We start from the raw sequence: 15511 nt of genomic DNA on the forward strand, positions 1-15511 counted from the left end.
GCAAGAGGAAGCAGTTTATTCCAGTTTACTTTTGTATTAGCTGCGTTCACTGAATTGCAGTTATGGGTTCAGCTCATATGTTTGCAAGGAATCGTGCCCAGAATTAAAGTAAGCTGTTAAAATAGTCTGAAACCCCTCATCGTCCAATAAAACCTGACGCCTTTTTTTTTGTCATCCGTACATTTTGCATTTTTAAACCCAGATTTTAACCCTCAGCTGCAGTCAATATTCCATCTCCGATTAAAAACGCCTTCACATTCCTCAGGCTGCAGAGATTCCCCTCTGCCCCTGTGTCAAAGCTTGGCCCCCAGCCGAGACATGCTCACCAACACACCCCACGTCCCATGGAAACTCCTGTCCTTCTCAATGGATAAATGCCCCAACTGAGCCACATACAGAACTACATACACACAGGCACACACACATTGTACAGAGCAAGAGACAGAGTTGTGGGTGTGTTTTGTGTGCGCGCAAGTACGGCGAACTGTTACAAACACGCACACAACCAGGATCTCCCATGGCCTCGGTGCAGACAGCGAAGCTCTGTGGACTGAGATCTCTTTTGTTTACCCCGAGAGACAATAACGGGTTTGTGCTCTCTCTGTCTGTTTTCCTCTCTTTTCCCTCCTTCCCTTTCATTTGCCTTCTCCATGCCCTCTCACTCTTTTATCCTTCTCTCACCGTACCTCATCTCCAGGAATACCATCTGCGACCTTTACACCATGCCCCGGGTGGCAGAGCCCGTCTGGTTGACGATGATGTCCGGAGCGTCTGAGAAGAACCAGCTCTGCGGTCAATTCATGAGGGAGCTCTCCCTGCTGATGGAGCAGGCCTCCAAGAACCAGTTGAGTGTCTGCCTGTACTCACACCTGTCCTGTCGCTGAGATTCAATGTCACACGACTTTAAGAAGTTTTATCTCAAACTAGGATCAAGTGAATTAGAATAAAATGCATTATTGAACATGTGGATTATATCACACAGGGGTTTTCAGCAGGTGTAGGGCCAAAGCAAACCAACTAACCTTACTCCTAACGCTCAGTTTTTTTCATTTTCAAACTTGTAGTCTTCAGCCCCAACCAATGATGCACTTTGAGGCAATTCATTAAACAAACCACAAAAGGCTTTAAACTATATATTACATTACTATATATACATATTGATGTGTTTCCCCTTTAAGAAAGCAGGCAGTAATGATGCAAGCTCACAAATACAGGGAAGGGAAGACATTAATACTTAGACATTAAGAAATATTACTCAAGCAGATAGTCTTTCCACATCTTTTGTTGGTTTGTACTTCCTTGACCAGCTTATGACAACCAAGAAACACATGCAGATTCACACACACCATTCATTCTCTCTCCTGCATCTCTCCCTTTCTTACACTTAAACACACTCGCACACTGTGCATGTTTCACCCTCTTTGCATTTATTTGTCTGCCTCAGAGGGAGCTGTGAATGAGAAGCTCCCTGCCAGTCTCTAATTGCTTATTGTTGGTGTTACAAAGCCACGTCAAACCACTGCTAATTGTGCATATATGAATTGGTAGCAAGGCCTTTATTGAACATGGCACCCGTATTCAGCGCAGTTGATTTAAGTAGCATTCAGCACTCTGAACTGAATTACTTTGTCAAGTTGACAGCAATAATTGCCAACGTTTTTAGAAAGATGTGTGTTTATTTAATACTGATCACAGATTAACGCAGTAGAGACGGTTCCTAGATTCAGTTTCTGCATGTTGGAGACTTCCATGCTCTTGTGAATATGGTAAAAATGAGTATTTTCAAAACTGATTGATTTACAGAATCAAAGACAAACAAAACAATAAAATCATACAGAATAAATGAAAATACAATCAATAAAAACAATGCAGGAAAGAAGAAACAAAATAGAAAAAGAAAACATCATAACATCAAACATTAAAAGCGGATTTGAAGAGGTGAGTCTTGAGAAGTGATTTGAATTTGATGAGGTCAGTAGAGTCACGGAGAGATTTGGGGAGTGAGTGTGGGGGCGGCAACTTAGCATGACCTATTTTGTCTGAACAACAGTTCATAACCAAAATGTATTTATAATTACCAAGGTGTAAAATATAGAAACCCAAGAAACGTTCGCAGGTTTTTATTTAGAAATGAGTAAGATAGCAATGTTTTGAATGTAGGTGACCATACCCACCATGGTTATAGTCAAAAGAAAATTTTAAAAAACAACGTAACAAAATGACCCACACAGTATTTTAATGATGAAAACTATCAAGAATCATTTATCTGTTAAAACATCTCTACCATCCTACATGGTCCAGTGTAGATATCTACAGACTGTTCTCTAAATCTGTTCTGCCTCTAAATGTTGATCATGAATAGGAACTGTGCGTCTCCTAGGAAACCATTGGTGTATCTTTATCAGCATCACTTCTTAGTTTAAGTCACTGTTGCGATCCTAACCACTGCTGGTTAGAATGACTACGAACTACTTTGATGTGACGAGAATGACTCAAATGAAGTGTTGGCAACCATTAGTGTTACTGTATCACATCATGTCTTTTCTGAGGAATACAGTCAGTATTCCCATGACTGCTGGTTTTGATGACTGCCACAGTCACAACTGTGTTCCTGCACGTGATGGAACTTGACCAACATGACAGTGTTGAGTCATGAGACAGGAAGGGAAGTAGACACTTGTGGTTAGGACTGAGAAGTGAAGTGAACTGTGTGTGTGTGTGTGTGTGTGTGTGTGTGTGTGTGTGTGTGTGTGTGTGTGTGTGTGTGTGTGTGTGTGTGTGTGTGTGTGTGTGTGTGTGTGTGTGTGTGTGTGTGTGTGTGTGTGTGTGTGTGTGTGTGTAACAGTTTTGTATGTATTTTGGTAACCAGTTAAGCCTAAAACATATAAATCAGGTTTCCGCTTCCGTACAGTAAGAATGTCTTACATAGGAAGGTCATGAGGGAAACTCGGAAACAGGCCACTAATTTCTGATAAAATCCCACAAGTTAGAAAGTATATTTTGGGTTTCTGCTGACCAACCTTTATCTGATATTGCAGATTCCTCCCTGCGTTATTGACAGCCATCCTGACCAATCATCTGGCCTGGGTGCCCACTGTTATGCCCAATGGGCAGCCCCCAATCAAGATCTTCCTCGAGAAACACTCCTCCCAGAGCGTCGACATGCTGGCAAAGACGCACCCATACAACCCCCTCTGGGCACAGCTAGGTGAGGTGGTCAAACACAAACACACAGACAAAAGAAAGCGAGTTGAACACACCTTTTGTATTCTGTCAAAGCACTTGGATGGCTGGGGAGTAAAATATGGGTCTTTATCTTGGCTGAAGTTGTAACATGCCATTGTAAATCATTACAGCATGAAAACAAGTTAGAACTTGGTTATATGTTCTATGTGCAACTCCTTTTAATCGTCAATCTGTGTTGGTTATGTGTGTGTGTCAGTGTCCTGGGTGTAGTGCAAGCCAAATTTAAATCATCTCTGTAGCAGCATTTTCACATATCAGTAGAGATCTCAGATAAGATTTCTTTTTTTTTTAAATCCATAATAAAATGTAATGATACTGCAGATGTAACACTATGAAAACTGGATATTAATTGGATACTTTTTCCCCCCTCATCTATACTGTTAAACTGTCTAAATATAACCCTCCCTGATGAGAAATGGAAACATCACATTTACTTGCAGTAGAGGACGTTGAATTAGTGGACATCCATGGGTACATGCCTGTGAAAATAGTTTCCTGATGTGTAATTAGCTCCTGATTTATAAGTGCCCACAGCAAGTACGTCTATGCAAGACTAGATTGAGCCATCAGCATTTTCACCTTTAGTAACATGGGAAACATTCAGAGTGTGAGCTAATGGTGACACCTAGTGTTCACAGCTGAGAGCTGCAGTGCAGAGGATTGTTTTGCTGCTTGATTAAATACTATTAAAAGAAAAGGAATGGTATTGTCAAAAAAATTGTACAGATGTTACAGTCTTAAAAAATAAGAATTGGATGTAATAATTATATGTGAGTAATCCAGATCTTGTCATATAAACACTACTATTTTGTACTCCATAACAGCAGTCCTGCTCAGTGATGGTAATGCTTTTTGTCGCTGTGTATAGGTGACCTCTATGGGGCCATTGGTTCACCGGTACGGCTGTCGAGGACAGTGGTGGTCGGTCGTAGACAGGAGCTGGTCCAGAGACTCCTATATGTCCTCACATACTTCATTCGCTGCTCTGAGTTGCTGGAGACTCACATGCTGGACAGCGCTGAGGATGAGGCCATCGTCATGCCCGGTTCCCTCATCACCACCTCTCTGAGGAAAGGAGAAGTGGAGGAGTCAGACTATGTCCTGGTTACCGTCCATAAACCCAGTGGGGACTACCTGTCCCAAGGGGCTCACAGACGGCAGACTGAGGCAGATGACAGCAGTTATCCTTCAGACAACAGCCTCCAGAGCAGCACATACACAGACACTGATATTGAGCATGGCACAGGGGACACTCCCAAGGAGGAAGATGAGGAGGAAGAGGACGACGAGGAGGACAGCAGCGAGAGTCAAGGGTCCAGGAGCAGTGTGCTTCACACGGGGCACAGCCAGGACACCAGTCCTGTTATTAGAACTGCAGAAGCAGCTGAACCTGCAGAGCTGCACAGGGAGTCTAGCAGCCCGCTGGCCACAGAGGTCCGACTGGAGACGGTGTTGAGTGTTGGCTCGACCTCCCCCATAGAGCAAGTCTGTGGGCTGGATGTAGATGCCAAGGTTGACCTGAAACTTATGGTCCCATCCACACCCATGGTCCTTGCATCAGGTCCATCCCCAGCTTCTGTCCCTATAGAGGGTAAAACCTTAGGGGTAGAAATTGGGATGGATGCAGGGAAGGGTAACCAGCCCACCAAAGTGCTGGCTACTCTGTCTTTAGGGATCCCTCTAGAGAAGAAGCCCCCAGATAAGAACCTGGCTACTGCAATGCCAGTGCCTGGGATACCAGGAAACACCATGACAGGGCCCATGGCTTTGAGTCCAGCAGACGAGGAAGAGCCAGCAACAAAAGTCACTTTCCTCATCGGTGACTCAATGTCTCCTGAGTCGGACACAGAGAGCCGCGGGAGGAAGGTGGAGGAGGAATTCAAAAAGCACAAGAAACACCTCAAGGACAAACAACTGCTTCACCAGCAGCTGCTCCAACAGCAACAACAGCATCATCAAGGGCAACATTATCAACAGCAGCTGTCGAGAGGAGCAGATTCAAAGACCAGCAACACCAGTGCATCAGAGGACCAAACCAAACAGACCAGGGCGGTTCCAGTCCTGCAGCGGGTGTCCAGTACAATTCCCCATTTGAGCTCACACTGTATGGATTTAAGTGATTTTGATGGATTTAAGTATTACAGCCAGGAGAACCCTGTGGAGACTAGAACTATAGACAATCTGGCCAAACATCAGGAGGCCAACACCACAGATAGTATGCACAAAGACTTGCTGGACCCCTCAGGAGTTCCCCAACCTGGTGACTTAGGCAGTCACAGCTTTCAGGGTGCTGTTAGGAGTCATGGTTTGGGTCTTTGTTTAGGTTCAGGCAGTGGAGATGTAGGGTTCAGCAGGAAGAGAGACAGTTTGTTGGATGTCCAGAGGAGGTGCAGGTGTGGATCTACTGACTCTGCTGACACCTGCTGCTGCCGGGCCTGTTCTGCTGAGCAGGACAAGGGACTCGTGTTGTCAGTCCCCGTTCTTCAGGATGGAAGCGGCAACAGCAAAGAGGACCAAAAGAGCAAGATGATGCCTGTCAATGATTGGGAGATACCACGCAACGAGAGCTCGGACAGCGCGCTGGGTGACAGTGAGAGTGAGGAGACAGAGGACTGGCAGGAGGAAGTGATAGTGCCCTTCCCAGGGTGAGTAGAAGATGCTTACATTCATTGAAAGAAGCATTATCTCACAGACTTTCTCCTCCTGGACACAAACGGTGAGCTGCACTGGTTTGAGGTGCAGTTCAGCATACTGTATATTGCTCGTAACCAGTAATTACAGTTATACTAATGACAGGGAATAAGTGACAGTAACAATTTATCATTTTTAGCGTTTTGAGAACAAAAATACAAATATCTGATATCGTATTTTTGACTTGCAGGTCAAAGTTGGTGGAGAACTTCTCCAAGCCAAGCATCGCCAATTTTGGCCGGTCTCTGTTTGGAGGCTACTGCCCCACCTACGTGCCAGACTTTGTACTGCATGGGATGCCCAGTGATGAGAAACTACGGCAGAGCCTCATGGCTGATTTAACCCATGCTGTTCAGGTAGTAGTCTGTGTTTAAAGCTTCTCTTACATTTCCTTTTTAAGATCAAATAATTGCCTTATTAACCCTAATAAAGTTCAGTTCCTTACCTTAATTTAGAGGTTGGAGACATGCAGTGCCCTGTTTTGTCTGTGTTTCATTGTTTTAAATAACCTTTATTGTTCTTTGCAGCATCCAGTACTGGATGAGCCTATAGCTGAGGCTGTCTGCATTATAGCAGACACAGACAAGTGGACAGTGCAATTGGCCAGCAGTCAGAGACGAGCAACAGACGTCAACAAGCTGGGGAAGGAAGTCCTAGTGTCTAGTCTTGTTTCCAGTTTACTGCAGTCCACCCACCAGCTCTACAAACTCAACCTCTCACCCAACTTTGTAGGTTTTATACCTTTTTGCTATTCTGCTCCTTTTAATGTAGCTTAATTTTACAAGAATTACTGCTTTAATGGTTGTACTTTTCCAACGTTCTTCCTGTCTCTCTCTTGTCCTCTTTAGTGTATAATGCACCTTGAGGACCGCCTGCAGGAAATCTACTTCAAGAGTAAGATGCTTGCTGAGTATTTGAAGGGCCAGACAAGAGTCCATGTGAAAGAACTGGGCATGGTCTTAGGGTAAGCAACCTTTCATTAACCATATTCTTACTTCACAGATGCTGCAACAAAATGATCATTTCATTACTCTATAAATAGAAATAGATGTATAGAGAACATGAAAAGGACCAGGTAGAGTTATTCTGGAGCTGAAATTCTAAATAAAATTTGGTGTTTAAAGTAAATTCTTGCACCAAACAAAGAATGTAAAAATGCGTGAAAAAAGGAGAGACTTAAAACTTAAATAAACTTTTCAGGCTCGTCTGTAGACCAGTTAGTCAGATCTGTAGAAACTTTCACATTTTACATTTTTTAATAGTGAAACAAAGGCATTCTGTTTAAAGTAAAGCCATTGCATCAAGGTTTATGACCAAAAATGATGTTTAAAAGTTGTTTTTTTTTAAGTTGGGCACTCACACTTGATTTTGATCTTGGCTTTTTTCAGAATTGAATCCAGCGACCTTCCCCTATTGGCTGCAGTGGCCAGCACTCACTCCCCCTATGTGGCCCAGATCCTACTGTGAAACTGAAATGGCACAGAGGTCGTAAAACCAGTCAGACCTGGGTGATGCCACTCTGGCCTCAAAACGCCCGTCCATGCTCTGCAGCTGACCCGTACATGGTTTCTGGGTTGAGTGCAGACTTTGCCCTGAGCGTGAGCAGTGAACATCTTTATGGACCACGGCCACAGTCGGAGCCCCCCCCCCCAACCACCACCAACACTGCTGCTGAATTTGGTGCAATGCTGATATTCCACCACTGGGGGGAGCTAAAGACCACAGTCCACAGATCGAGCGAGGCTCTTCGGATGACTGAAGCATCCCTGACATGACTTTCTCCTCTTGTTTGAATGTTTCTTTTAATACAAGACTCTTTTTTTTGGGACACGAAAGCCAAAGACTTTATTAATTTTTGCCCGTTGGGAATGAGACTTTAAAATATCTACAGTATAATAACAATGGATTTTGTTTCTTCTACTGCTTTGTTTTTTTTCTTTTTCTGTACAATCTTAAACCCAGTCGTACGAGGTGATGGACTACATGTTTGAAAGGAATAGATGGATGTTTTTAAACTTTACTTTGAGGTAAATATCATTGATAACATTATCAATCTACATGCCAATTATGTTATTTCATTTATCTTTATGTATTTGTTTACAAGCCAAATTTCCCTCAGATATCTCAATTTATTTTTTTGTCAAATTGCAACACAGACCTGACTTAAAAGCCAGGTTTGTTTTTTGTTTTTGTTTTTTTGGCCATGTTGGGGTAATCGATGCACACCATGATTTTTAGTTTTACAAACTGGTTTTGAAATGGCTAAAAGTGGCTTTGACATTCTTATCATAGGTACAGCACTACCTCAGATCTTCATATGGGCAGTGGATGACACATTTACAGAGGCCCCATAGAAAACCCTGAGGTATACTTTTTAAGATATTTTAATCAGAGGAATGTCAGTGTCAACTGTGTACAGACTCTATGCTGTGTTCTTTGAAAAAAGGGAAGGCTGTTTGATTCCTAAGGATGATTGTAACATTAACAAAAAAGAAAGAAAGAAAGAAAGAAACAACATTTTTTTTGCTTCAGAATGTGATTTGAGAAGGGTCCCTTTCTACTGTGGAAAAGCTAAAACATGCATCATCTACGTATATTTTAAAAACCAAAATGCTGAAATATTTTCACACTTTTATAGCTTCGCCACCTTTGTACAATGTTTACGGCGTCGATGTTTGCTGCAAAGAGGGGAGTATAGGAACACAGTAGGCCTTATAATGGATTTAAATATCTATCGGTTAACACTATTTTCAAACACGTTTCTATGGCAGTTATATTCACAAATAACACACAAAATACAAAACTATAGTAGCACTTTTTCTTTTCTTTTTGATTTTCCATTAAATTGACAGATGATTTTGGTTGTTATGCCATATAACCAGGGTGCGATTTGCTAAGGGTTCATAAAGGGAGGAGGAGTTGCTTTCACAGCTTTTGCTTTAAGATTCTTTCCTGGGGGCCAATGGGACATTTCATTTATTACTCCCATTATTCCTTATTTTGACATGAGTTTGATCACAGACAAAATGCCCTGATGGGTGACTCATGTCAAGATCCAAGTGAAACATGTCAAAAGCAGAGAAATGTATACATATCCATACAGTACTCTACCGTGTTTTTAGCCCAACAAATTTACCTCTGTAGCGAGAAAATTATAGGCAGATGGAAGTTTAAATTATCAAACATGTTTAATAAAACTAATACCTTCTTTTTTTTGTACTTTTTCAAACCATTTTGGAACAAATCCCAAATTTGTGCAGATCTGACTGACTGAAAGATTGAAATGTGGCTCAGACCACTCAAACACTGTTGGTAACAGACTATTGGGTGGTGGGCTCTATATACACAGTTTGTTAACCTGTATGCTGAGTATGGTTTATATTGCTAGAAAAAGCAGGAATAACTTGCAGTGTTATCCTGAAAACTGGACAGTGTTTGGTTGTTTCTATAAACTCAAATCGCACCCTGAATATAACCCGAGTCTTAATGGGGAATGGAGAATGCTTCTATAGAGCTCATTTTGCTGGTAAAATTGATATATACATGCTTGTTACTGTATCGTGGATGCTCCGCTTTATCAGCTTATATTTTGTACATTACCGACATTATGTTTAAAAGGTATGAATTTATATCTGCTTTCCCCTCTTTGTATATGAGTAAATTATTTAGTTGCCCATGGTATGTGTAACGGTTCATGTAAAATGTACATACTCAAGTTTATTTCCATGTATTTGTACAGAATGTCTTTTAAGAATTTGTCTCCTCAAATAATTTTTATCCCAATTTTATGGGAATGTTGTGCAATAAAGATGTCGATGTTGAGAATTTATGTGTCTCTGTGAATGTTGTCTGTCACAGAATCAAAGGGGAACAGAGAGAGAGTGGGGGTGGCTTCTGGAAAAGTTAAATATTGGATGTGTGAATATAAAAATGCTTTCCCAAAACTGAAAACCAGAAATCCAAGAGCCATAATTCAGATCCAGGAATTCATGCGGAGAGAAGAAAAACCCCATGGTGGTCCTATACTGACGCAGTGGTATTACCCAGAGTGACTGCACAGAGGATATGACTACATATTCTGGTTTGTCCAGTGTTTAGAAGACATTGTATTAAAGCAATGCTGCAAAGTAGCATTCTGTGAAACCACGGGACCGACTCCAGATTTTTCTCTCTTGAAGTCTCAGATGAACTGCTGCGGTTTCTCTCTTTTATCACAAACGCTAAATAAACACTCATAGATTGTATAATTGCTATATTGTCTTTCCTTCAAAAATATGAACATGTTTTATTTGCAGAATAATGGAGCCACTAAAATGTATCCGCTGCTATAAAAGTTCCCTCATTTATTAAACATACTATAAAGTAGCTTTAAATCAGTGCAAACTCCAATGCAAGAATAGCACTTTTGTTTAGATTGGTGGTGCTTTTTGACTTCTGGTGCTCACCATCTGGATCACACATTTTACTTACTTTTTTTTTTTTTCTCTTGCATTTACCACCCTGGCTGTTACCGTGATTCCACCCCACCTTCCTTCCCGCGGGACAGAAGGTAAAACGAAACGAGCACACACACCGCAGTTATGCAATAAAGGAAAGAGTGTCCCGGCTGAGAGCAAATACAGTGGCAGCACATATTCAGTGTGTGTAGTCCTGTCAGTGAAAACATCACTGCAATGTCATTTTTGTCACTTGTGTAGTTAAATCAGAAACATAGATTACATTTAAAAAAAAAAAACGCTTGTGGATGTGTTTTGCAGTTTACTGTGGACATACTGTACAACTATCTGTAAACTAAAGTTTAAAAAAAGAGGGCGTGAGGTTTAATTTCCTACTTCAACAAAAGGCGTAGGTGCCCTGTGTGAGCTGTTTGTTTTTTAATTGCGCTTAAGTAATCTGATTATTGTGCATTTTGAGCAGCAACCGTCCACGGGAGCAACCAGAAGTTAGGAGTCTGTGGACAAACTGAGGGAGGATCTATGCTGCGTTCAAGTACCGCCTCAGAAGCTCGTACTCCTGGTGGATTGTGCAACAAACTAGAGACTGTCAAACTAGTTGTTTTTTTTTAAAGAAAAAAAAGTTTTATTGCAATGATGAGACATCTTCACCATTTTACATAATTTGCATAAAAGATTTGCATTGAAGAATAAACCAAATCTCAGTATAGTATAGGTATAGGTATAGAGGTATTATTAGCAATGACTTTTATGACTTTTTTGTGTTATATTATTATTCCATATAGCAATATATCATATTTATATTATATTGTTTGTTTTTAATAACCAAAAATAGATTCATAAATAAATAAATAATGTAAGACTATTTTTATGTTGTAGTTCATCATTGTGAAGCCAATTTTAAATACTTTGGGTAGATTAATAGTGCTATATTATATAATATAAATGCATTGTATTATGTAGGTTTTTATAATGATAATATACTTAATCTATGTAGCACATTTCACAATCTAATGCAGCTTTAAGGGCATACTGCATTTAAAAAAGTACAAAGCAAACAATTTTAACAATAGATAGAATATTAAAATATATTATTTTATGTAAAATTAAAGTAGTAGAGTGAAAAGTACAGTGGTGGAAGAAGAAGTATTCAGCTCCTTTACTTAAGTAAAAGCACCAATACAGCATTGTAAAAATACTTCATTACAAGTAACAGCCAGAGAGTTAGCGAGTGAATGAAGAGAGGGAGCGGCATTAGAGAGGACCAGGCTAAGATAAATTAAATATGTTGTAAAACACAATTAAACCCGCCCACACCTCCACACAGCACTGCGTGAAGGTGCCACATTTGGTGTGAATTCAGAGCCTCATCCTGACCGCTGTGGACTCTGCTCTGCGTGTGTGTAATTCAGCCCTGCCCTCGGTCAAACAGACACAGACCTGCTGCTCAGAGACAGAGAGCAGAGAACAGCAGAGGAGAGTGACGGAGACAGCGATGTAACCTGGCTGCTACGCTACATGTCCCGACATCACACCCTGTGCGCTGTTATTGGCTCGGGGCTCCACACCCACACCCACACCCACTGCCAAAGGTTGATGCCCAAGCTCCCGGATGACCCTGATGAAGGCCACAAGCCGAAACACGTTGGTCTGTTAATAAAGTTCTCCTATACTACGAGTGTTGCTGGAGCTTTTACTTTCTTCAGACTTTTTTCCTCTCCTTAGAAGCAGGTGAAGTTGTGCCAGACACCTAAACTCTGTCTCTAAAGGTTGATGCCTAGAAATGTCCCGAACACAACAAAATAATAAGAAAATACAGGCAGAGAGCAGAGTGACTGCAGATAAATACAACACCACACACTTATTGTTTATTTCAGTAAAATCCTGCATAGTATGCCTTTAAGGATTTTAACTAGGTAATCAAACCTTTCTCTGTGGAAAAACTATATCAGATACAAATGATTTTATTGTGGCCATAAATAAGTGGAATACCCTTCCAATAGATTACATGCACACATTTTTCAAAACTTCTCATACATGACAAAACATTGGATGCTGTCACTGTATACAAGCTTACTGATTTATTGTGCACTATCCCTGTCTAAATAAAATAACAATTACAAATTACAAAATACAGCCACTGGCCCACCAAAGGGTCCAATCTGGCCCACTGGATAACTTTGCAAAGTATGAAAATCACATAAATGTAATACAGTGCTATTCTCACTTATTTTCACTCGCCATTCACATTAAAGAATGTCTAACTTGAGATAAATGACCTTTTAGTGTGATTCAGATTTGAAAGACAGATTTTCCTCGGTGGGCTTGGACACATTTTATCAGTAACTCTTACCAGGGTAACCCCCAAATTGACAGACCTGGCTGCAGAAATGTTGTGCATATTTGGGATGACTTATCTTTGTGAACAAGCTTTTTCTGTGAGGAGCATCAATAAAACAAACCTGAATGACTAAAACCGACAGCTGCTCAGGATTTGACACTTATGAAAGGCTGAGATTGTTGAAATTGCACTCATTTTTCTTGAGACATCTCAGGCTGTTCATCTGTTTTGTAAATAGATGGTTTATTATAGTAAAGTTATATATTATATATTATTATCAGGGCTGGGCAATAAATCGATATTATATCGATATTGTGATACTTTATAGATAATCTTAGATTTTGGATATCGTAATATCGTGATATGGAATAAGTGTTGTCTTTTCCTGCTTTTAAAGGCTGCATTACAGTAGATTGATGTAATTTTTTGAGCTTAAAAGACTTTTCTCCTACCTGCTTTTCTCCTACTCATCATATCCACATTACTGATGATTATTTATCAAAAAATCTCATTGCGTAAATATTTTGTGAAAGCACCAATAGTCATATTTACAATATTATTGAGGTATTTGGTCAAAAATATCATATTTGTTTCTGCCCATATCGCCCAGCCCTAATTATTATAGGTTATTATGCAATGGGTTACTGGTTTGGCCCACTTGAGATCAAATTGGGCTGTAATGTGGCCCTTTAACTCGAATAAGTTTGACACCCCTGCCTTAAAACATGCCTGGAGAGGATTTTCAAGTAAAGGGTCTGAAATACTACTTCTATCACTGGTACTCAGTTACATTTTTCAGCCCTGTCGCCCAGTATTGAGTCATTCCTGTGTCACATCCTGTCATTTCCGACTGCATGTGAACGCAGCCTCTTGTCCAGGCAGACAGATGTCGTCAACTCTCCGCTCTCACATCTACAAGAGAAGGAGGAGGAGGGATCTAAAATCTGAACTCCTGGATCTGACTGACGGTAGCTACCGAGCTGGATATTTCCTCTGCCCGAAGATGTACAGGATTCAAGACAGCAGGTCCCACGGATGTAACTTTCTGTCACACTTAAGTGATATCTACTCTTTTTTGGACGTGCAGTAGCTGAGAGTGAAGTTTTTGTTTGTTTGTCACACTCTCTCTCTCGCTCTCCTGGAGAGCAGAGGAGCTCCCCCCGGTCTCCCATTTGGAGTAAGGGAAAGGGAAAAAAAAGAAAAGAAAAGAGGAAAAAACGTAGCTTGACCCCATCCATGCTCGGCTCGGCTCGGCGGGGACAAGATCCACGGGGATGTGAGTTTGTTCAGCCCGGGTCGGATTAAACAGGAGCTCGGGAGACGTGAAAGTGAGAGTACTCAACGAGGAAGTTAAAAGGGAAAAAAAAGGAAAAGGCAAGAGGTGGATTTTTTTTGGAGCCGAAGTTATGAAAATGACCGGAGCAATGGAAACTTCTTTCAAACAGGCTTTGAAGAAACCGCCCTCACTGCGGACAGCAGAGGTAAACAAAACGAGCGTCTGCTTTTAATTTAGCAAGAAAACTACACACAGTCGAGTTTAAATGAAAAGCAGTTTTTTTGGACACATTAACTTTAAGCTTTTTAAAATGCAGTCACAAGCTAATCAGTGCTCACCGTGCATGACTTTCACTGACAGTCTGTAAAACCCATTTAGCTAACATAGTCTTCATGATAGTTTCCACATAACTTAACACTTTGCTAACTTAACTTTTAGGCTTGACTAGAGAAGTGTGTGAGCTGTGTAATGCAAAAGTAACACTCAAATCACAAGTGTGAAAAGTTTGCAGTATAAGTGAGAGACTGTGTGAGAGCCAGAGCTGGACGATATGGACAAAATCAGATATCACGATATTTTTTAGTATCGATATTGTGACAGTGTTGTATGGAGGACTATTGGTGGCTTTTTTTTGGTGAATAATCATCAGTAATGTGGGTAAAGGCCAGTAAGAGAAGAGCTAGAACAGTCTGAAGTCCAGAAAATCACACTTTACTATAGCCTTTAAAATCAGGAACCCTTATGCAATATCACGATTTTATGGTGTCTAATCTTGTATCATGATATATATAATTTTGATATATTGCCCAGCCCTAGTGAGAGCACGACAAGACAAATCAGCATTTTGTTCTGTATGCTTTTATTTTTGCCCAATCTGGAGTACAGGGATTGTACTGGGCCCTTGAGAGGCTTCCAAAATGTTTGAGATAAGAAGGATAAAGGATAAGTTCACAGTTTAAAAAAAAGTCTGCTTTAAAGCAACAGCCAGGTGCCCAAATGAGCACCTGGAAGAGGTTTTCCATGTTGTTCATACTGGCTGTTAAAAGATCCACTTCAAATAAGTAATAAGGGTCCAAACTCAATAGTGAGTCCACACAGACATTTTATGAAAAATTGCATTTAGAAGTTAATCTGAAGTTTATAGACTTCAGCAGGCTGAGTTATTCTGCCACATTTCCAGTCCCGCTTTGTATTTCCTCAGACAGTGTTTCCCTGTTGAGATAGGAAGTATAGAAACAAAAAGAGGGACTTTTCCACTAAAAAAGACTTAAATAAAGAAAGATTTGACTAATTTGGACGGCTGAAGATTCATATTAGTTTCAGATAAACATTTAAATACATTCTTGTACAGATGGAGGCTTGTGAACCTGCCCTTTTAAAGGTCATTTTATCATTTTTTTGCATAAGTAAACTTGTGAACAAAGCTTCAAGACAAGAACTGGTCAGTAGGTTTTTGGTTCTGGACAAGGTTAAGTAAGGGAAAACGTTTTTTTTTTTTACTTC

The 15511-nt window shown here is 40.6% G+C and overlaps 2 protein-coding genes across 4 annotated transcripts in view; both read left to right on the forward strand.

The window, feature by feature from the left end:
- Positions 1-9502, forward strand: part of fnip1 (folliculin interacting protein 1) — a 38748-nt gene extending 29246 nt beyond the window's left edge. For both annotated transcript variants that reach the window (XM_062433408.1, XM_062433409.1), the window contains 7 exons: positions 698-844; positions 3039-3208; positions 4115-5891; positions 6128-6293; positions 6465-6665; positions 6786-6901; positions 7326-9502. In XM_062433408.1, the coding sequence (XP_062289392.1) occupies positions 698-844; positions 3039-3208; positions 4115-5891; positions 6128-6293; positions 6465-6665; positions 6786-6901; positions 7326-7404 (2656 nt within the window). In that variant the 3' untranslated portion in view covers positions 7405-9502. The remainder of the gene's footprint in view (positions 1-697; positions 845-3038; positions 3209-4114; positions 5892-6127; positions 6294-6464; positions 6666-6785; positions 6902-7325) is intronic.
- Positions 9503-13706: 4204 nt separating this feature from the next.
- Positions 13707-15511, forward strand: part of LOC133994187 (rap guanine nucleotide exchange factor 6-like) — a 147956-nt gene continuing 146151 nt past the window's right edge. For both annotated transcript variants that reach the window (XM_062433406.1, XM_062433407.1), the window contains exon 1: positions 13707-14213. In XM_062433406.1, coding sequence (XP_062289390.1) covers positions 14139-14213 — 75 coding nt within the window. In that variant the 5' untranslated portion in view covers positions 13707-14138. The remainder of the gene's footprint in view (positions 14214-15511) is intronic.

The sequence above is a fragment of the Scomber scombrus genome, chromosome 14 (assembly GCF_963691925.1).
Source record: "Scomber scombrus chromosome 14, fScoSco1.1, whole genome shotgun sequence".
Taxonomy (NCBI): Eukaryota; Metazoa; Chordata; class Actinopteri; order Scombriformes; family Scombridae; genus Scomber; species Scomber scombrus.